General features: G+C 48.2%; 1 protein-coding gene across 50 annotated transcripts in view; it reads left to right on the top strand.

Moving 5' to 3' along the window:
- CACNA1C (calcium voltage-gated channel subunit alpha1 C) overlaps nt 1-22,766 on the top strand; it is a 700,658-nt gene that overhangs the window by 557,716 nt on the left and 120,176 nt on the right. For all 50 annotated transcript variants that reach the window (XM_064377545.1, XM_064377576.1, XM_064377544.1 and 47 more), the window contains 4 exons: nt 2,194-2,284; nt 9,071-9,097; nt 18,222-18,382; nt 19,367-19,592. In XM_064377545.1, the coding sequence (XP_064233615.1) occupies nt 2,194-2,284; nt 9,071-9,097; nt 18,222-18,382; nt 19,367-19,592 (505 nt within the window). The remainder of the gene's footprint in view (nt 1-2,193; nt 2,285-9,070; nt 9,098-18,221; nt 18,383-19,366; nt 19,593-22,766) is intronic.

Raw genomic sequence — 22,766 nt, 5'->3', positions numbered from 1 at the left:
GGCATCCTATCCCTCTCAAAGCCACTGCCTTATCATTGATTCATATGTATAAAGTCAGTGGGCATGACAACTGGCAGAGCTGTTTCTCCAGGAGCCCTTCCTTTGGGCAGTGCTGGCCTAGAGTGAGGGCACTGTGCATGCACGGTTAGAACCAGTGCAGGCAGTGCCTTGATTTAGAAGATGCTGTGGTTATTTTTAGTGCCCAGGTCTGCCCTGTACTCACACAGAAGGCTCTGGGAACGAAGTGTCACAAAGTCACAGAACTTTTTCTAGATGGCTCAGCTCTTCAAACAAGGATACCTGGAGGGTGGAGAGCTTTTTTAAAAAAAATAAATAAATAAAACTTAGGTCAGAAACAGCTGGAGATAGATGGATTAGAAGACTCAAAATGCTTCCATTTTATGACTTCCGTAATGTGGTTTGAGCAGGGATCCTGGCAAGCTCTGAAGGTGTGTTTTCCTAGCTCCCAGGCCTAAAACCATCTGTAGACTTCAGACTGTCAAGTGAGTGTAATGCTGTAGAATTCAGTACCCTTGTTTGGCTACTCACTGCCCTCCTGTGGTGCTCCCAGAACCTAGAAGGCTTTAAGAAGCTTGCTTTTGCCTAGGGTGTAGAGTTCAGAGGTGGTTGAGGCTGGGGCACTCAAAATGAGCATGGTGCAGGAGGTGTGACACCCATGCCCTGATCCTAGCCCTACTCAAACACACCATATGACCCCAGGCATTACATCCCTTCTCTGGCCTCACTTTCCTCTCCTGTGGAGTGAGGAGGACCAGTTAGAGCCAGATAGTTTCTAAAGCCTCATCCAACCCTGGAGTTTTATGAAATGACATCTAGATTTCTTTTTTTAATCCTATTTTATTAAAAAGGTCAGAGAGGTCTCTCACACACAGCAGTCAAACATACGGTAAGTCGTGGACTTTCTGTTTGTATCTTCTGTGTTCTTGAAATGATTCTCTTCTCACCAACCTGGCTCGTCTTTCTCCAAAGAAAGAAAACCAGGAAAAATCCACATCCATCAACATTATCCGTACAACCAGCAGAAGTGTTTCTTGGGCTCTGGCAGCCTCACAGGGACTTGTCACTAGAGGCCACACCCTCACTAATGGCAGATTCTGTGTCTGCTGAGGGCTGGTGACTTTCTCAGCAGATGAGGGCTTCTATTCTGGAGGAATAGCAGAACCAGGACCAAGGATATGATGGTCTCTCTAAAGAATAAGGGTCGCAAAACTAAGGAGCACATTGTGTCATAGTAAGAGAGTGATGGAAGGTGAAGAAAAATTCTTTGAGTTAAACTTTTATTTAGAAGAAAATAATAATAATAAAAGCCACCAAACTGGGTTCAAAGCTAGAAAACTCCTACTGTTCTTGAAATCCAGCCCACAGCTTCCTTGGGAGGAGGCTGGACACGTTGAATTAAACGGCTTATATCCAAGTCAACCTGTTGACATGGGAATGTCAGAGTGGCTGAAAGGGGAAATAGTATCCCTACAGGCTGCCTTCTGGCCACATTTAAACATAATTGTGTGGACTGTGGATTGCACACTTCCACTCCTCACTCCTGATGTCTGCGGGGCTAGTTTGAGTCTTAGTGCCTAACTCTGAGGATGGCCATTCCCCCCAAGCCCTCTGTCTCAGGTGTGCTCCTGGGTGTAACCAACTACAGGAAAGGGGAGGCCTCCATCCACCCAGCAGCTCATGAAGGCAGCAGGCACGCCCTTTCTACACACAGGCTGGGCCCTGTTCTTGGGGCTGGAGCCCCTTAGAGATGGTGGATGGGATGAAGTAAGGAAAAATGATATATTTTCATGAAAGCTCCTCTTTCTGTGGCAAGTGGTAGCTGCAAATGGAAAAGCCTCTGCAGCTTCTTCTAGTCTATGGAGTGGAGAGGAGAGAGAGGATTCAATGGTCAGTTTTTTCAGGATGCATCCTATAATGTAAAACGCTGTTATCACCAGATGTCGTCCCACACTCCCACTAGTTTACAGTGTCCTTGGCAGCAAAACCTGCCCTGGACAAGCAACAGGCATGTGGGTCAAAGGGATCCGTGCAGATCGGCCAGCCAGTGCGCTCAGGCTCTCCTTCTGCCAACCCGCACTGGATCTTGTGGTGGGCGTGTTGCAGAGTAATGCTCTTCTGCTCCCTCTCTCCCCACCCTCAATGCCTTGCTCTGCTTCCCTTTGACTCTTGCAGTGAGCATGCCCACCAGTGAGACCGAGTCTGTCAACACCGAAAACGTGGCCGGAGGTGACATCGAGGGAGAAAACTGCGGGGCCAGGCTGGCGTGAGTAGGCACGGCGAGCCCAGGGGCTGGGGCTTTTTCTGGGGCATGGGTGGAAAAGCTGCATCTAGAAATCAGAATGGGCTGACTCATCACTAGGAAGGGCAGAGATTAGAGCCGGTGGCAAGAAACAAACCTCAGGTAGGAACCAAGCTGGGGAGCAGAGGGCCCTAGGGTGAGGATGGCACTGGCAGGGGGTGAGTCTTAAAATTGAGGCTAGTCTTCAATTCAGCACTTCTTCAGGGGTGAGTGGGGCTGACTAGGGTTTTGAGCCACTTTTCATCACATCTGAGAAATATAGAGGGTGTGTGTGTCGGGGGGGTGCCCAAAGTCTGTTTCTTTCACTCTAATTCCTTTCACCCCTCTTCAAAGAGACAGCTAAGGTTAGGGTCTCGAATCCCGCTGGCCATCCTTTCCATTCTGATAAATCGACCTGGGAGAAAAACAGACAGGTGAGAAGATGCGCTGGGAGAAGACTGGCATGTGGGTCCTTACCTGCAGCTCTGTCGTCCTGCCAGTAAGGGAAGCGGAAGTGCAGTGGAGCCTGCCATTCTGTTGCCTTGGGTGTCACAACTGTAAACTCACCCTGGCCACTGGAAGAACTGCAAACAGAGGATCTGAGTCAGACCAGTCCCAAATACAAGGTGTTTCTGAATTGCTCCATCTGGGGAGTGGCATCTCCCTTCCCTCCTCATCTGTGGAATGACAGAGAGCCTGGACAAGCACAGCCCTTTCACAAGGCTGAGCTGTGGAAGAGTCTAAACACAGCAATGCCAGCCTTGAGCGTGGCCTCGGAGCCATGTGGGGGAAGGAGAATGAGGCTGAGGATGGAGCCGCTCTCACAGTCGCTATTTCCAGGGAGCATGGCACTTCAGTATCACTCACTCTGACAGTGGCACCAGGGAGTCTGCACTGCAGATTTCTGAGCGTTGTCGGGAAGCAATTATTGTCAAAATGTTGTTAAAATATGATGCTAATTACATTTTTAAGCAGCAGTGCAAACTTCTTCTTTTGGAATCATACAAAACAAGCACTTGAGTTTCTGGAAGTAGGTCCCAAACAGCAACTCTAGGGAAAGGCATGTAGGAAGCCTTCAAAGTCCGTCAGTTCTTGGCCTTTCTGTTGTCTTGCCACAAGACCAGGCTTAGAGAGATGATCAAAGGCCCTGCAACTCTGGCTGTTGGGATGGCCCAAGTCACATACCAGGGGGGACCAGGGAGCTGGCACCAGGAAGTCACTGGGGAGTAAATTTCAGGAGAGCATGAGGCTCTGTTAGGAAGGGAACATGATATTCCCCCACGAATGGAGGCTGGCAATCTCCAATGCATCTGTTGTTTGCTTGGAGCATGTGCTCTGCAGCCCGGAGAACTCTGTAGAAAGGGTCCCTGTTATCCCCATGTTTAGCCACGTTCGTACTCTGTACATACAAAATGCTGAGTCACAGAGCCAGAACTATTATAAGTACCTAATAAAATGTGTTCTTTCCCCATCTCCCTACGTCCCACCCTGCCCCAGACAATGATGGGCCAAGACTCTGCCAGCATTCCTGGAGGGAGAAATAGCATGGGAACTGAGATTGGGTGTGATGGTCTGAGGGGACAGTGAGAGACTAGGGTCTTTAAAGCTAAGGGTTAAAAGTCTTATGTAATAAGATGAGGTCGCGACAAGGACTGCTGTGTAGTAAGAAGGTCTGGATGAAGATGGTTTCTGCCCAGGAAGGGAGGAAAGAACAGCAACATGGTATTTCATGGCAGAAGGGGCAGGCAGGTGGAGGTAATGAAGAAGAAGGAGCCATCACAGCTGGGCAAGAGGATACTAGGCGGAAGTGAAATCTGAAGCAGGAGCCCAGTCAGAGTGACCTGCAGGTGTCATGGAGACCACGAGATACGGAAGTGCGAGGCTCAGCTCTGCACAGGGTGGACACACGTGTTTGAGGCTGTCGAGATGAGAACCATCAATGAAGTAATAGGACGAGGTTGTTCGAAGTGAAGTGGAAAACAGAAGACCAAGGGCTGAATTTTGGGAAATGGACACTCAGAAGAATAAGACCAAGCAAGCAAAACGGACAAAGGAACGTTAGGAGAAGAGGCAGCAGTGCCGGCCTGGGAGCCACGGGAGGAGGGATTTCAGGGCAGAGCTGTTTATCTGTGCATTCCTTCGACAGTCTGCCCAGCCTGGTGCTCAGCTAGGCAGCGGTGACACACCGCAGGGGAGGAAATTGACACCATCGTACTGGAGTTCACAGTCTGGTGCGGAAGAGACACTAAGCAAATAAATAGGCAACTATAAATTGGGGTAAGTGTTAAGAAGGAAAAGAAAGTGTAATGTCAGGGTGATAACAAAGGTCCCTGATTTGGGCTGGCAGGTTAGGAAAGGCTTCTTTGCAGGATTAAAATTCCAGCTGAGAACAGAAGGATGAACGTGAGTAATTGAGGGCCTGGCAGATCCTTCACCATTTGGGTCTGCATCAGAAGAGTGTGAGAAGCCACTGAAGGGCATTCAGAACGGAGCTGAGTGGGAAGTTGATTTGGTTAGTCCTGAGTTCCTGAAGGATCACTGCGATGTCAGGGAAAGAGCAGAGAGGAATGAGAAGCCGCAGGAGCCTGACGCAGGTGCGAGGTGACGTGGCAGCAGGTCAGGCTGCAGAGCGAAAGAAGGGCTGTGCTGTGTGTGTGTTGTGGGGTGCTACCCCTCGAGGTTGCAGGGCACTGGTCTTGGGAGTCGGTCTCAGTGAGGGAGAGGGGGTGGAAACGGGCCAGGACAGGGTGCCCACTCAGGCACTGAGGCCATGGATGGGGAGGAATAAGGGAGGATGTGAAGAGGAGTAGCATGACTGTGGGAAGGGCTGGTCTTCATCGGAATAAAGGCGAGGGCAAGCTTCAAGGCTAGGAAAAAGTCAGTGAGCAGGAAGAGGTGAAACAAGCTGGAGGAGAGGCAAGTGCTCATAGCAAGGCCTTGCTTCAGAAGAGGAGAAGGGCGACAGCAAAGCCAGTGTGAGACACGGAACCTGCACAAGAAGGAGGAGTTTCTTTACACCTGGGCCTCGCTGGAAAATGAAAGAAGAGAAGTCCCAGAGTCTAACGCTCACCAACCTCCAGCTAGCCCTGGGATCTTGGCCAAAGCACTCTGCTCTGGGCCTCAGCCCCATCCTCTGGGAAAAAGAAGGTTGGACTGACGTCTCAGCAGAGGCCACAGAGCCCAGAAACCACCTGCAGTGATGCAAGGTTTCATATGAAGAAAGCATTCTATACCTGGAGAAATTGCAAACGATAGGTCCACGCGGTACCTAAGGGTCCCTTCCAGCTCTCCAAGCCTGCAGTTCTGTAAAGAATATAGAATCAGAAACAGGCTCTGATGGAGGGATCGGTGATAGGAGTCACTCCGAATGAGCTCAGCCATCTCATCCCCCAAAGCAAGGGTCCAGGGTCACAGGAACCTGAAGGACGGTACAGAGACTGAAACCAGTGAGCCACCGAGAGGTTGCCTGAAGGTTGCTGGGCAGCACTGATGCCGCGGTGGAGACTGATACCATGAACGCGTAGTCAGCCATATTTCTTGGTGGACGCTGCAGCCTACAAGGACTCAAAAGAGACAGTGGATGACCCAGGGTGGTGCTTAGCCGTGCAGACACAGCAGAAGGCCCAGGCAGTGTGGAATCTCTGTGGCATTGAAAGCAATATTGTCATGACTGTAGTCAAGGCTGGTGTTGAAGGGTGTGAGTGACTGGGAGGATCCAGTGAGGACAAGGAGCAGGAGGGATTGTAGAAAGGGAGGCTCTGGCCAGAGTCATGGAGCCTCTGAACTCAGCACCCAGGAGTGGAAGCAATGCTATGCCATGGCAAGGCTAGCACGTGACCCTCCCGATACTAACAGCTGTGGTGGAGAGGAAGTCCTGGAGTTAAGGACGCTGAGTCAGATGCATTGTCAGTGTGGATGATGACCGCAGTGCCATCTGACTTAAGTTAAAGGCGAATTTGGGACAATTCAGGGAAATACTATTTTACACAGCAGGTAGTAAACATATGGCACTTGTTCCTCTAAGAAGAAGGGAGAGGCTAAAAATATAAATAGCTCTTAAGGAGTTCAAATATTTCTCAAATAATGACAAATGCAAACTGAGTAACTAAGGGCGGAAAAAAGGAGTTTGGGGTTCGTCTCTGATTCTGAACCTGAAAACCACGAAGGAAAATCATGGTCTCCCAGGAGGTTTGTCTTGTCTCGGAGTCCTGGGCAGAGGAGGTATCTGGGGTTGCGTGAACTTCACTTTCCACACAGTGGGTCTGTTCTGTTGGTCTCGTGTGCTCCTTACCAGCCTTGTCTCCATCCTCACTCCTCTTCAAGAATCTGCTCAGCCTTAGGTGGGAATTGTGCCTCATTAGAACAATGATGGTGGAGAAAGACAGGAAGCCTTCTGAGCGCACTGTGCATAGAGATGCCAGAGCCCCCAGCTGTTCTCCGGGTTCTCTGGAGATTGTGAAGCTCAGTAGCAGGGAGGCATGGGCTGCAGTGAGCCAGCCCAGGGTGTGGACCAGCACCATGGCCCCAAGGCACCCAGGCTCCTGGCTTCTGTCCTCTCACTGTGGGAGCACCTTTCCTGCCCAGAGCCCTGGGTCACCTCCCAGGAGGCAAAGAGGTCCAATTATTAACTCCAAGGTGTGCACAGGAAGCAGGAAGAACCAAGGCATTCGGACTTTACAGCGTTATCACCTCAGCTCCCCACAGCCATGGAGTTTTCCTTGGCCTCCAGACAAATGCCGCTGTGCAGGGGCCTCCCCTGCTCAAGGACAGGAGCCTGCCTGACGTGGAACTTAGCCGTTCGGCTGGTTAGTTGTCAGATGTGCCAGCCTTTAAAAGGGGATGATGTTTTGGGCCCCGTGAACCTAAAATTCTGCTCACAATCCCTGAGAACAGCAACAATAGCAATAAAATCAGTCTTCGAGTGTGTTGCCCAGGCTTACCCATCAGGATCTGTAACAAAGCAGACAAGAAGGCTCTGTCCATTTCCTGCTTAGAATATGCCCAGATGCCACAAAAGGACCTGCAGTTCATGACCATGCTTGAACCAAGGCCTCCTTTCCTATCAGCCCCAGCAGCGATCCTGCTTCCCAGGGTCATTTCCCTGGGAGACAAACACTCAGGGTTAGGTTCCCCGGAGGGGAGCTTTTCAGAGCCCACTTACACTGTGAGCAAGAGAACCCCTCATGGCAAAGAGCCGGTGCCCCTCGACGATGACCACCCCCAACAGGACTACTAAGGTGTTTCTGAAAGAAGGCCTGGGGCCAGGCTAGGCTTAGAGTCAGAGTGACAAAGCTGAAGTCCGTGGTCACCCACCTGGGCTTATGGGTAACAGCAAGGAGAGACAGCCACCCAAAAGCAGCCTGGGAAGACGCTGAAGGTCCTGGGTTCAGCATGGCACCGCTGGAGAAGAGAGCACCTGGGTTCCCCAGCACCCAGCTAGCAGCTGGGAAACATTTGTTTGCTGGTTAAACTGGCTCTAAATAACAGTGCTGTCCTGGGCTCCCCGTCCGCTTCCCACACGCTGTTAAAACGTGTGATTAAGCCCTCCAGCCCTCACAGGCAGTCTTTGCGGGTGGGATGAGGTTACGGAGCAGTAAAGGCACTTGGCTCTGATTCGCAGTGCCCCTGAGATATAATTATCTCATGCATGATGGCTTTGCCACCTGTCACATCTTCTGGCTTTATTTTTTTAGTAAGAAGTAACAAGAGGGGCTTGCTCTGCAACACAGCTCACTGTGTGCCGGGCTGGGACATTGCAGGCCTGCAACAGTCATCTCCTGGACTCCCTTCTCCTGTTTCCTCCCTACGCCTCTCGTTGTTGCTCCACCGTGTCTCCAAACTTGCGTTCTGTCCTGCTTGTCCCTCTGAACATTGTCCCCACCTGCACTCTCCCCAGTGTTCACGCCCTTCTCCTAGCACCAAAGCCAAGATGACAGGTGCCTTCTAATTGTCTCAGCTGCTTACATTCTTCACTCTCCCTGTCTCTCTTTGGCTCAGCCTTCTCTCCTCCACACTTCTCTTTTACAGTCTCTCCCTCTTGCCGTCTTCTCCCAGCCTCCTGTCTCCCTTGGACTCTTCCCTACATGAACGAGGGAGTCTCAGGACTTCCCTGAAGGTTCTGCGTTTCTGTGGAACCCCCTCCCCATTCGATGACCCTTCCAGGCAGCCACCCTCACACCCACCCGGGCTTTCTGCTCAGAAATCCCCAGGTCTTCAGGGCTGCATGTGACTGTCAGCATCCTGGGTTTTTCCTCGGAATCTGTGTCTGGTTCTAAGCCCCCTGTACAGCTCTGGGGTGGGGGCTGTCGTGACCCCTCCATTTCTGGCTGGCTCATTTTGCTGGTCTTCCCTTCGTAACCCCACTCTAGCTGGGCTCTGGCAGACAGCCGTGAGGTCTGTGCTGACCTGTTCCTGCCTATGATTTTTCTGCTGTTGGGGTCTTCTTGTCGTCAGGAGAAGCCTTTCTTCCTCTGCGGCTTTTCTCAAGATACAGCTCTTCCTAAGCTGACCTCATGGAACTTTCTGGGCGGACCCTGAGGACCCAGTACTCTCCCTCTGCAGCAAGGAGTGTTTATACTTAGAAGATGCCAGCTGGCCAGACCTCAGTCTCCAGATTCAAATATATGAATAGTGTTCTTTCTCTCTCAAGATGTTCTAATTCATACCATGCCTCCTTCCAGCGGGAACATCAAATTTCCCTGGGACTGTTGAGCATCTTTTAAATGCAGGTGTGTGTCCATCCTTTGGTAACATTTCCTTTTTCTCTTTCAGCCACCGGATCTCCAAGTCAAAGTTCAGGTGAGTGAGACACGTGCTGCTCTTCCTTCCCTCTGCCACCAGCTCTGTCCTCAGCTGCCCTGGTGGGTGGCCCAAGGTAATACCTACGAGCTGCTGGTAGGGTAAGGGGTGTTCTTCTAAGCGGGTAACTACTTTCTGTGTGGCCATCAAGAAAAAGCTTATAGCTTAGATCAGACAAATAATTCAGTGTTTGGTATCTGTTGAATGATCTCGGGCTGTCTGTCTTTTTGGCAGCAATGTCCCTAGGAAGTTATCAGGCCAAATGTGTCTTCCTCCCTTCTAAGATGAAGTCCAGTTAAAAGAAACATAAAGTGAACCCTTGTGACTAGCATGACCTACTTCATGTTTATAGAATACAGTGCGATATGAACTTGGAGGATGATGGAAAGCACATAGGATTATGACACTCATCTACGTCACTGCTCTTGACAATGACAGAACCTACGAAATGACCCAAAGTCCTCCGCCCCCATCTGCCTCCCAGCCTCACTTCCTGCACTTCCGTGAAAATAACCTTTGTTCCCCCTACAGGGAACTTCTTGCAGTTACACGAATGTTCCCCGTCCTGGTGCACATTGAGGCCTTTGCATGGAGCCGTTCCTCCACTTAAATAACCGTGCCCCCATGTCTTCATCTGGAGAACTCAGACTTCTGTTCAGAGCCTCAGATGTGACCGCTTCCATGTTACTGCTTTCTATCCCATTTCACTGGGACTGGAAAATACCTTCTGCAAACTCCAGGGAGAGTTACTCGGCTCCCCCTTTCCTGGTGCTTGGCTGATGCCTCTGTCACGGCACCCAGCACATCACACTCGGATCACTGGCTCGCAGTCCCCTGCCTCCAGAGGCTCTGTCTGCGTGCCTCACATGGGTGATTCCCAGAGCACCCAGCTCAGTGCCTGTCCAGTGGTGAACGTCCATACATGTGTGTTGAATGAATGAGTGGATAGATGTGTGCAGGGAGAATGTGAATCTACTCCCACAAAGCTTGTATGTGCCAAAAAATATTGGTTGTTTTTCATAATTGAGCTAATCTTGATTCCCTAGTCCTATCTACTATGTGGCAGGAGCATAAAGAACATTAAATTTTCATCCAGCTGAGTAAATGAAGCCCAGTGCTGTATTTTAAACAGTCCCTTAAGGTAAAGTGATTTGTCTGTCAGACTGCCTCTGTCCCAGCTTCTCTGTTGGATACAGCTGGACACATGGGGGAGAGGGACTTCGCGATGCCAGGAAGCAGGGCATGGTGAGGGCTGGTCCTAGACACCACGCAAAACCCTCTGGATGCTTGCTCATCTCTGCTGCATGGGACTAGGCTGAACTGCTCTCTGAACTGGTGCCTGCTGAGGTCCATCTGATTAGGGCATCCACCGCTGCAGTTCATGCCCTCCACTTGCCTCTAGCCTTGAAATCTCCACCTCCACCCTCTGACCCCTGAGTTCTGTTGGTCCACTGACTTTAGCACCTCTACACCTCAGCAGGAGTACACAGACACTTCCAGGTCCCTCACACTCCCTGAAGGAGCTGGGGAGGCAGCAGCACTATGACAGGCTCACTCGCGTCCCATCACGCCCTCTGTAACAGCCAGGATAAGGTTCAAGCCAAGGGGTGACCTTCTCCCAAGATCTGCCAAGGCTCTCCACCAGCCCTGGCCATCTGGGTGTTTAGTCTAAAGCAACCCCTGCTAACCTCTTGAAGTGTGGCACCCAAGGGCTAAAAATTAAATGAGGACCCTGATGTCCGACTTTCGCTCCACCTCGATACCTTTTTTCTCTCCCATTTCACTGGGACTAGAAAATACAGGCTTTTTCCCCAATTCCTGTTTCCCTCAAAACAAAACCTCTTCTACATAAAAAATCTAGGGTCAAGCCCATCAGATCTAGCTCTTATTACAGAGAAAGTGCTCCAGAAATATAAAAAGTCCTCTCTCCCACTAATGCTTGGCTCTTAGTGCTTTGCATCTGGAGAAGTGGCTGGTACATAACAAGGACCTAATGAATATTTGCTGAGTGAGTGAGTGAATTAATAAATGAATGAATGATCCTGCCCCAGTAAGACAACAGACTTAACAAAGATTCAAACAAAATATCTAATCTGACAGTCAAAGCTGAGAAAGCATGTTGTGCTTTTAACAGTTCCAAAGCCCCTACACAATTAAGAGTAAGGGATTAAAAATACACTTGAAAATATTTCCAAAATATCATTCTCATTTCATGCATGTGAGTAAATCGTAAATGAATGAATGAATGAACGAACATGATCCAGAGGATGGACGGGAAAATTCTGTACTTGTGTCTCAAGTTAGAGATTGCCTGGAACACTCCGGGAACATTATTTTGATCCAGTATTTATGGTGCAAGCTGTGCTTTTGAACAAAAGGGAAAGAGCCATGGTGCCTGTAAACCCCTGGAGTCTCTCTTGGCTCTGAGGCTTTGCTATGTGCTGGCCATTCAACCCTGACCATCTGCCTCTGGGAAGGGCTTCTTCTGCAGCCACCCCTCAATACACAGCAGCAATGTGGAGAGTAGATTTTGTTCCCTAAAGGCTTAGAGCTAGTAGGTTGACACCACCACTGAAACCCATTTTCCAGATGAGAATCCTGAGGCTTAGAGAGGCCCAGATCACAGGGCCCTAGTATGGCTGAGTCAGAGCTCAGGCCCAGGGGATCTGCTGCCAATCACTGGACCGTCCTAGTAATGAGGTTCTGTCCAGGATTGGTAAACCCTGTTCCTGCATAACTAGTGTGTCCACAGAGAGTGTAACTTTAGAGCCATGCTATTCAACAGAAATATAATGCAAGCCGCATATGTACTTTTTAAAATGTTCTAGTTGGCAGGTTAAAAAATAAAAAGAAATGGGAAATTTCTTTTATTTAAACCACCATCTCTAAAACATTACTATTTCAACATGCAATTAATCTAAAAATTGTTAATGAGATAGTTTGCATTCATCCTAAGTCTTTGAAATTCAGTGTGTTTTGCACCTCCTGCACGCCTCAGTCTGGACTGACCGCTTTTCCCATGCACAGTAGCTGCATGTTGCTAGCAGCTGCCACACAAGGACACGTGGCCCTGGAGGTTTCACACATGAGCAGGTATCACACAGTAGCCGTCTAATCTAGATTCTGCAGTTCACTGATGGTGTCTGTTTAGGGAATATCAAAGGCTACAAATAGATGGAAAATGCCACAAACATTATCAAAGTATGCCTAATCATTTTCTCAGGTGAAACAGTTTAACAATTACAGGTAATGGAATTTGAGTCTCAAACTGGCCTATTCCGTTTGCAAAACAGAATGATCCAAAGTTAAGATTTCTTTAAAGGAAATATGAGAATGGAACCTTTAGGGAAAATTCGGCCAGTTAATGGACTTATAATAGTTCAGCCATAGTAGAGTATTCCCTCGGCAATCCAGGTTTTCACTTGGAGGAATTAGTTAAAATAAAAGATTTGTGACATTTGGAGCTCTCTGTTCAGAATAGAATGTAAACAGTTATGAAACAAATGATTCAGGAAGTCTTTTGCAACCTGAAGGGGTTAATTAGAGAAGTTGGAGTTTCTGGATCTTAACTTTATGGAGTTCCGAAGTGAACCTCATGGAATTCTAAAATAGAGAGGACTGGCATGCCCAGTCTTCAGTGAAATGTGCTTCCAATGTTCTGACTTCTGCCGTACCATCAGCAACAAGGCACAAATCCAAATTTGCCCCAATCTCTAATAGCCTTTGTAAAGTTACTTATTTGCATGAGAATTGAACTTAATGGTTTTCTGTGTTTGTTGTTGGTCCTGGTAAAAAAAAAAAAAAAGAAAGAAAGAAAAAAGGTGGAAACGTACTCTAGTCACTAGAAAGAGCCTGCAGGGGCCACCATTTTCATATTGTCTATGATTCCAGATGCCCGCCCACCACTGCATGTCAAGAGAACTATTTTAGGAGCACTGCTGTCTCCTCACCTCTGCCCTCAGCCCTGGGTCACAAGAGGTCCAGGAATCTTAAGCCTTGTCTTCCAGAGGGAGGTGGTACATTTGCCTAGAGTTCATCTCTGCTGCTCAATCATGCCAGCAGCCAGGGGTTCTTGTGCAGGATGGACTGTGCTGAGTCCTGTGGGTCTGTAACCAAGTGTAAGACACGCCGCATTCCTTTGTGGGTCTTGTGAGCTCTGTGGAGAGGCAGGAACCATAAAAATAAAAGGTACCTGACAATACAAGGAAATGGTAAGTCATTTCCTCTGGGGACCCTTCTTGGCTAAGGTGTCCCTTTGTGTGCTCCCGTGTAGACCCGCCCAGCACTTAGGCCCTGCTGTGACTGCTCACTTAGTACTCTGTGTCTCCGTATGGGTTTTACGAAGAGGAGGCCTGTAAGCATTGTGCTAGCTGCTGAGTATCTGGTACCTAGCCCATGGTCCGCGTTTAGTAAATCTTTCTGGGATGTAGATCTAAAATGAGTAACGCAGACAGTAAGCACTGCAGAGTGCCAAGGCTCGGAAGACTAGAAGCATGCATCGTGGAGAAGCTGGGACTCAGTGTGAGCCCCACAGGAGGGGCAGGACAGACAGGATGGAGCGAAGGTGGAGTTTCCGGTAGCTGGGAGGACCCGCCATGCAGCTGGACAGGCAAGAGCAAGGCCCAGCATAGGGAGAAGGGCAGGCATAGCCAGGGCTGCGAGAGCAGAAGCCTCCCGTGGGAATGCAGTGATCCCAAAGTCTAGAGACATAGATGAGACCCATTCATATCCATCCTTCTCTCCTGTGTCTACATATGGAAGATTCTATTTCTAGAGAAAATGACTTCCAGTTAGTGTGAAGGGAGGAACATGAATAGCAGGCAAATTTCTCCTCCCTATTTTATTATTTAATTTCTGTGTCCTCCGTGCATATGTAAACACAAATAAATTTACACATTCTAATAAACCATTACATTTATTATACAGTAGGAAGTGTTGCCAGGAAACCAGTTGTCAAGCAAAGCTATATTTTGAAGAGTGGGAGGTATATAATTATCTTTAAATACTTTCTCTGGATAGTAATTACCCCACCCCCACCCCAGCCCAAATCCATGTGACTCTCCTGAATGGGTCTGCTCAGGAGCACCCCAGTTTAAAGGGACACCATCCTGTCCACTCTGGCCACTCCTCAGGGGTCTGTGCATAGCAGCTCCAGATCCACGGAACAGGCCTGACCACACAGCACCTGCACCCACTGCCCCCAAGCATCCGGAAGGAGGGGCATAATCAAGTTCTCATATAAGCCCACTCCAAGACAGCTCTATATACCGTAAAGAAAGCAACCGTGATTGCTTTGGACTCTGAATAACAATTATCAGTGATTTCTGGAACTTGAGATTGTATCTATTTAAAACATGTTCTTTGCAACTTCCACTGTCAGCTATTTAAGACCAGATATGAGTTTGTCCTGAAAATTCATTTTTTAGGGGAAAAAAACCACCTTGCCAAGTTTCTGTACTGTATTAATAATCACAATCACAGGATACAAGCAGAGGCAGGCCCTGCAAGATAAGACTGTTTAATATCAAGATCTGGCAGACTTCAGAGGTCGCCTCTCAAGAGGACCATCTGGGGCTCATTGTCCCATTCCTTTGTCCCCCGTCCACCCTCCACCATCCTCCCTCAGATCCAGGGCAATATGTCTGGGGGTGCAAGAATCCCGAAGTGCATTTAGAAATCATTACTTTTTAAATTTTTAATGTTTATGGGCACTAATAGGTGTATAAATTTGTGAGGTGCATGTGATGTTTTGATCCAGGTGTACAATGTGTAAAAATCAAACCAGGGTTATTGAGGTATTCCCCACCACAAGCACTTTTCATTTCTTTGTGTTAGGAACATTCTAATTCCACTCTTTTAGTTATTTTTAAATATACGATAAATTATCATGACTGTAGTCACCATCCTTCTCTCCTATGTTATATGATCAAATATTACATCTTGTTTATTCTATTTAACTGTATGTTTTCACCCATTTAGCATCACCATTACCTTTCCCAGCTTCTGGTAACCATCATTCTACTCTCTATATCCATGAGTTCAATCGTTTTAATTTTTACCTCCCACATATAAGTGACAACATGCACAATTTGTCTTTCCGTGCCTGCCTGGCTTATTTCACTCAATCTAATGGCCTCCAGTTCCATCCATGTTGTTGCAAATGACAGAATTTCATTCATTTTTATAGCTGAACAATATGAACAATATTCCATTGTGTACACGTTCCACATTTTCTTCATTGATCTGCTGATGGACACTTACGTGGATTCTGTAGCTTGGCTATTGTAAATAGTGCGGCAATGAATGGAGGAGTGCAGATATCTCTTCGGTATACGGATTGGAAACCATATTTTTGACCTGGTGGCCTACTGTCCTGTGTAGTGGATTTTCCCCCAAGTAGTAGGCAAGTGTCCCGTGTAAAGTGTGGCACTCACTGGAGATGGCCTTCAAGCCAGAGCAGAACCTTTAAAGGATTAAAGGGGATTAATCCTTTCTCCCCTCCCTGCTCTTTAGGCCAAAAACTAAGTTCTCCCTGCAGTCCTGAGGAAAGAGTACCCTTCTTAGATTACTCTTCACTCTCCTGACCTCATCATAGATTTAGCAAAGACTTGGTAACAGGATTTTCTGCAGACCATCGATAGAAAAATGAGAGTAGAAAGGTGGATGAAGTCTGGCTACTCCAAGAGGCAGTTTTAAGGGTGGGTGCAGGGATCCATAACAGCCCAGGTCCACATCCTAGAACCTCGGAACACTAGTTGTCCCTGGCATCTTGGAGTTTGGTGCTGTTTGGAGGGGCTTCTGCTCTAGAAGTACAGGACTGAGGCTGAGGACAGTGCACACAGCACAGAGCTGTCCCTGCCCCCTGGGGCGCACCCACATGTGGTGCTGCTATGTGCCCGGGGGCTGGGAAGGAATAGGCCATTCACAGAGCAGCAGGTTCACCCAGATGGGGCCTGCTGCTCCAACACCAGCATAACCCTACCCAGGAGGTGACGCAGAGGCTTGATGGTTGTCTCTGGCAGGAAGACTGGACAAACAGACTCATACCATGAACTCTGATTTAGAATAGATGCCCTCAGTTCCGCTTCCTCGTGCTAAAGTGGAGGGCCAGTTTTCACACCCAGACTTAGTACGCCACACACAAACACACTCACACTCACACACCAGAAACAAAGTTTTATGTAAAATACATTTTTCCTTAGTGGTTACTTTAAAAAGCAGTTTCCTTATGATATGACATGCACTGTGATATTTTCCACCCTATTCCTTTATTCAGTGCCAGTCATGACCTACTCAATAGATTTCATGACCCACTAATGGGCTGCAGTGTGAGGTTTGAAATCTCTGCCCTGAGGCAGATTTTGCATGCTTATTTAGAGGAATGTCTGTTTAGACTAGAAAGATTCATAGAAAGGAGATCATTTTATGGAAAAATACAGATATTCATGCACTTTATCACCAGGATTCTACTTTGTTTCTCTTCCTGCCTTCATTACCCAAGCAGGAGCTGTCTCTAGTGCCTGGTGGGCCTGTGTACAAGCCCTGCAGGTGCCCCAAAGCTAAGCACCCCACGCTTCTCATGGTTGACCCCCTCCCTGGAACTCCACTCCCCTCCTCTGTGCCACCCTCCCAAAGCACCCCAGCTGGAAATGTCGGCAGTCTCTTCCGCACATGCCTCTCTCATCCTGCACATCCACCCATCTCAAGGGCCTGTTGATTGCCCCCAAAACCACTGCCAGCTCTGTGTCATCTTTTCCATTAATAAATCTATTACCTTCATCATCTCTAACCTGGAGAACAGGAAGAGAATTCCTCATACTCTCCTTGGTCTAGAAGGTGACAGAGGAGCTGTTTTTGTGGGGCATTCCATCCAATCTGATGATATCCTTTCCTTCTCCCCAAGCCCTCAGCATGGCCCCTGCGGTCTCCTCCACAGCACCTCTCCAGCTGTGGTTCCTCTCTCCTTGTGCAGTGCAGACATTTATTAACCATGTCTTCTACTGAATTCGGCTAAATAGAGCTGTATATTTTCTCTGTATCAGGAAGATGAAAATGTCTCCACCACAGAATCTTAAAATGTGTTTCTTTGGGATCATCTTAGCCAATGGCTCTCAATCCTCATTATGCATTAAAACCACCTGGGGAAGCTTAAGAGCACCCATGGTATTTTGGGGGGTATTTAAAAATACCCAACCCCCAGAGAATCAGATTTAATTGGTTTGGTGTTGGGGCTTTAGGACCAGTGGGGTTTTGGGGAGGGTTCCTTAGGTAATTCTGTGTGTAGCCAGGTTTGAGAATCACTGACCAAGGCCCATAAACCAAGATACTGGGAGCATTCCATGGACCAGGGATGAGGTTTGACGGGTCTGTGTGCTGCACGGGCTCACATGTAAAGGTGTGTGTAGGGGGATGTGCCTATTTTTCTGAAAGGCAGAATTAAAAACATTCATGAGATTCTGGAAAGATTCTATAACCCAGAAAAACAAAGAGCCTGTGCTCCAGGTGAACCCCTCCCACCATATGGATGCAGCACACAGAGTCGGGGCCAAGAGGCTGGGCAGAACACCACGCCTGTGTCTGCCCGCTGTGATACTGGTCGAGGTACTCAGCCTCCCAGCCCTTAGTTTTCTCCTCCACAAAAATCAGGATAATGCATGCTTTGCAGAGCTATTGAAAGAATTGGAGAGAAGGTGTGAGAGTGCCTGATATGGTACTGGGCCCCTCCACCACTGTTGCTAATAGTGCTCTTATTGCTTGCAACACCATTTCTAAGAACACCACTTTTCAAAAAAAAACTTCTATTTGTTGAGCACCTTCAACTTCAGTGCAGCCAGATGCATTATAAGGTATCTGATTCATCCCCACAACAACCCCATGAGGTTTGCCCTCTTCCTGTTTCACAGATAGGAGAATTGGAGGAGTTGGCTTGGAGGAGTTCAGGGGCATCCCCAAGGTGGCAGAGCCTGGTTAGCTGGGTGAGAAGCTGGGCTTCTTGCCACCAGGCTGGGCTGCTGTAGCAAGGCCAGGTCAGTGAGGGTGAGAAGAGCCAAGGTGGTGCATCCCAGATTAGAGGAAACCTGAATTCACAGCCAGCCCCACCCTTCTTTCCTTGTCCCTTTTCCAGCCGCTACTGGCGCCGGTGGAATCGGTTCTGCAGAAGAAAGTGCCGCGCCGCAGTCAAGTCTAATGTCTTCTACTGGCTGGTGATTTTCCTGGTGTTCCTCAACACGCTCACCATTGCCTCTGAGCACTACAACCAGCCCCACTGGCTCACAGAAGTCCAAGGTGAGCAGCGGCCCCAGCTCTGTCCTGGTTTCCTCCTGGTAACTCAGCCCCAAGGCCCAGGGAGGGCATCACCACAGGCAGAAGGTGGATGGGAAAGCAGCCAACAGTCAGGGCTCTTGGCAGGCGCTGTGCTGGAGACATCAAGGACCTGGCAGCTCCAAAGCCCCACCATAAAATGCTCTACCTTGTTAGAAACAGTCACGGCTGCCCTGACTGGGCCCACACCATTGGCCTGTCACAAAGTCACTGCTGGGCCCGAGTGACAAGGATAGGGGCTGCAGCTTGTTTGCCTGTCTCAGACCCCTGGCTGCCAACTTCCCAGCATGGATTTTAAATGCCTGGGGGGCCTTCCTGCAGCCCTGAGGTGGCCTTAACCAGAACAGTGAGGATGGAATGAGCAAAAAGGCAAGGAAGAGAATAGGGCCTGAGCACAAGGAACCATCTTCAATGGGTCGTTCATGTTCATCACCCTTCTTTGGGCCGCTAGACGAGGGTCCCGCTAGCCAGGCCTCAGCATCACTGCTGGGCAGTCAAGACCTGGCCCCATCCTCCACAGCTGCTTTCCAGAGTCCTGGGAGGCAGGGGCTCTAGTGGTGGAGAAGTCAGACTCAGACAGTGCGGCTCCAGCTGTTGGCGCTTGGCCTGCACAGATTACCCACCACTTTGAACCTCCTTTCTCATCTCTGAAAATGGGCATGACGAAGATGGTGCCATCCCCACAGGCCTGCCGTGAGGAGTAGAGATTATGTATGCTGAGCCTATGGTGTATGGAAGATGCTCAGTAAATGTCTGTTATGATTATGACGAGAGAGCCCTTTACCGTTGGTTTGGCCCTAACTGTTCTGTTCCGACCAAGGTGAATGGGAGAGGTGTCATGGGGAATCTTTCTTCCAATGGAGATAATTACTGTATTTCCTTTCCCTGCCTCCCTCTCTGCCCTTCTCTGGCCCTGCTCGGATGTCATCCCTCTTCTGGGTCTGCCAGACACGGCCAACAAGGCCCTGCTGGCCCTGTTCACGGCAGAGATGCTCCTGAAGATGTACAGCCTGGGCCTGCAAGCCTACTTCGTGTCCCTCTTCAACCGCTTTGACTGCTTTGTCGTGTGTGGCGGCATCCTGGAGACCATCCTGGTGGAGACCAAGATCATGTCCCCACTGGGCATCTCCGTGCTCAGATGCGTCCGGCTGCTGAGGATATTCAAGATCACAAGGTACTGGGCTCCTCCTCTCCCTTTGGAGAGGGGACTCAAGGAGAAGTTCTTCCAGAGGGCAAGGGAGGTCGCAAGGCCTGGATGGGAGGGGAGCTGTTCTTCCTCAAAGGGTCTTTCTGAAGCTCACATGCAATGGGGGAGTTGGTGTTCATTTAGATGGCACATCATTTGGAAATTCCTCTGGCTGCTAATACCAGAGACTCAACTCAGTCGCGTAAGCAAGCTAGGGACTTATTCAGCCACAGGAAAAAAAGTGCAGAGGCAGGTAGCCAAGGTGCCTTCAAGAAAAGGATCAGGGACCCAGTCTCTTCTCCTGTGCTTCACCAGCCTTGGTGCTGATTCCTCCCTAGGGTCATAAGATAGATTCTGGAGACTAAGCCATCACATTCAAATTGGAGGTGGGAAGAAGAGAAAGGGGCAAAAGGGCTGACCACCCCGTCCAAGTCAGCCTCTCCACTCCCAGAAGTCACTCCCAGACACCCATGAGGACTGCTGTTGTCAACAAAACTGAAAATCATAAGGGTTGGCAATGACGTGGAGAAACGGGAACCCTTGTACACTATGGGTGGGAATGTAAAATGGTGCAGCCACTGTGGGGAATGGTGTGGTGATTCCCAAAAACATTAACAACAGAATTACCCTATAAGCCATCAATTCCTCTTCTGGGTATATGCCCAAAGGAATAAAAGTAGGATCTCAAAGAGATATTTGCATACTCAAGTGCCTTAGACAGATGAATGTATTTTAAAAATGTGGTCTACACATACAGTGCAATATTATTCAGTCTTAAAAAGGAAGGAAATCCTGACACATGCTACAAAGTGGATGAAACTTAAGGACATTATGCTGAGCGAAATAAGCCAGTCACAGAAAGACAAATACTGTATGATTCCATTTATACATGGTTCTTAGAGTAGTCAGATTCACAGAGACAGAGAGCAGAATGGAGGCCGCCCAGGGATAGAGGAAGGGAGCAATGGGGAGTTAGTGTTTAATGAGTGCAGAGCTTCAGTTCTGCAAGGTGAAAAGCATTCTGGAGATGGAGGCTGGTGGCAGTTTCACAAGTGCATGAATGTATTTAGCACCACTGAGCTCTACACTAAAAAAAATGGTGAAGATGGTAAATTTTATGTTGTGTGTATTTTAACACAATAAAACAAATTGTAAGAAATCGTCCAGAAATCTCACCAAGGGCTTCTGTTCCTGGCCACCTGAGCCATTAGGGAGGCTGAGAAATGCAGTCTTCTAGCAGGGCAAGTGCTGCTGAAAATGTGATCAAGATCCACTCACCGTAGAGGGCTGTGGATACTGCATGACAGATGGCGTTCACCCATCTGCCAACATGCTCATCCCTCCGTGTGTCAGTCCAGCGCCCACCCAAAGCGGGCTCTCTCCTCCGTGTCTAGGCCAAGCAGTGATTCTCCTGACAAGGGTAGGGCTTGGAGGCGGAGAGGGCAGCATGACCCACTGGGAGTGGTGGAATCAATTTATTAGATCACAGCCATCATTTTAAAACAGCTCTACTGAAATATAATTCATGTCCCATATATTTACCCCTTACAATGTATAATTTAATTGTTTCCTATATTCACAGTGTTAGGCAAACATCTCCATATTCTACTTGTAGAACATTTTCATCACCCGGGAACGAAACTCCATGCCCACTCCACATGTCCCCCATCTTCCCTCGCAGCAACCAAGTTCACTTTATGTCTCTATAGAGTTGCCTATTTTGGACCATTCATATGAGAAGAATCTTGTAATATGTGGTTTTGTGATGGCCTCTCTGACTTAATGTAATGTTTTCAAGGGCCATCCGTGTTGTAGCATACATCGGTACTTGGTTTTCTTTTGTGCTGAATAATATTCCATTGTAGGGATGTACTACATTTTGTTCATTTATCAGTGATGGACATTTGGTTGTTACTATCTTTTGGCTCTTATGAATAATGCTTCTGTGAACATTCACGTTCAGGTCTTTCTATAGATGCACATTTTTGTTTTTCTTGGATACATCCCTAGGAGTGGAATTTCTAGATTATTTGGTAACAATATGTTTAAGATTTTGAGGAACTGTCAAACTGTTTTCCAAAGAGACTAGACCATCTTACATCTCCACCAGCAATGTATAAGAGTTCCAATTTCTTCACATTCTCACAGCCATCATTTTTAAAGAAAGAACAAAATAGAAAAACATCAGAGGATCTCACACAAACATAAACATCATTTCATTAAAAATTGAGATATAGGCTGGGCACGGTGGCTCATGCCTGTAATCCCAGCACTTTGGGAGACCGAGGCAGGCAGATCATGAGTTCAGGAGATCAAGATCAGCCTGATTAACATGGTGACACCCCGTCTCTACTAAAAATACAAAAACTAGCTGGGCATGGTGGTGCGCACCTGTAATCCCAGCTACTCAGGAGGCTGAGGCAGGAGAATCACTGGAACCCAGGAGGCAGAAGTTGCAGTGAGCCAAGATGGTGCCACTACACTCCAGTCTGGGCAACAGAGTGAGATTCTATCTAAAAAAAAAAAAAAAAAAAAAAAAATTTGAGATACAGACCTGACTTGCAGTATAATATATATTTCTTAATGTGCATTATGGCCAACTTAGAAGAATACAGGAAACACTGGAAGGAACTTTCAACCCATGCCCCTCTAAGGTTCAAGTCCCCTGTCCTTAAAAATCTGTTTGGGGAGCTCCCAAAATCTCTGCTTTGGGGAATCTTGGATAACAGTTACACTAAAACCATCAGTTGGATTGTGATGGGTACAAAGGGGTGGAGGTTGGTGTCTTCTTTTCAGGATCTGGAGCTGATGGCACCTTGCTCAGAGCATACTTCTGAACTTGGCTAAGTGGGACCTGTAAAGTGTCCCTAGGTATTGCTCTTCTCGTCACAGTTCCCTTGGCAGCCACCCAGTGCATGGTCACATGGTGATGTGGATGATCCAGGGAGGTAGGCATTTAAAGTGTTTCATTTAGTGCACAGGAAGCTCTCAATAAGCAGAAGCTTTTGTTATTAATCTAATTATTATGACTGCTATGATTAGGGAAGGAAGAAGGAGAAGAGAGCTAATAGTGACCTACATATTCACATACTCTTATTCTTACTTATTTACCCACCACATACATACTGTGTGTTGAGCTGGAAGAGATGGAAAAATAGAAAC

The sequence above is a fragment of the Aotus nancymaae genome, unplaced genomic scaffold, assembly GCF_030222135.1.
Source record: "Aotus nancymaae isolate 86718 unplaced genomic scaffold, 86718_ANA_hifiasm-v0.15.2.pri h1tg000016l, whole genome shotgun sequence".
NCBI classification, from domain to species: Eukaryota; Metazoa; Chordata; class Mammalia; order Primates; family Aotidae; genus Aotus; species Aotus nancymaae.
The sequence above is the reverse complement of the archived record's forward strand: the minus strand, read 5'-3'. Positions and strand labels throughout refer to the sequence as shown.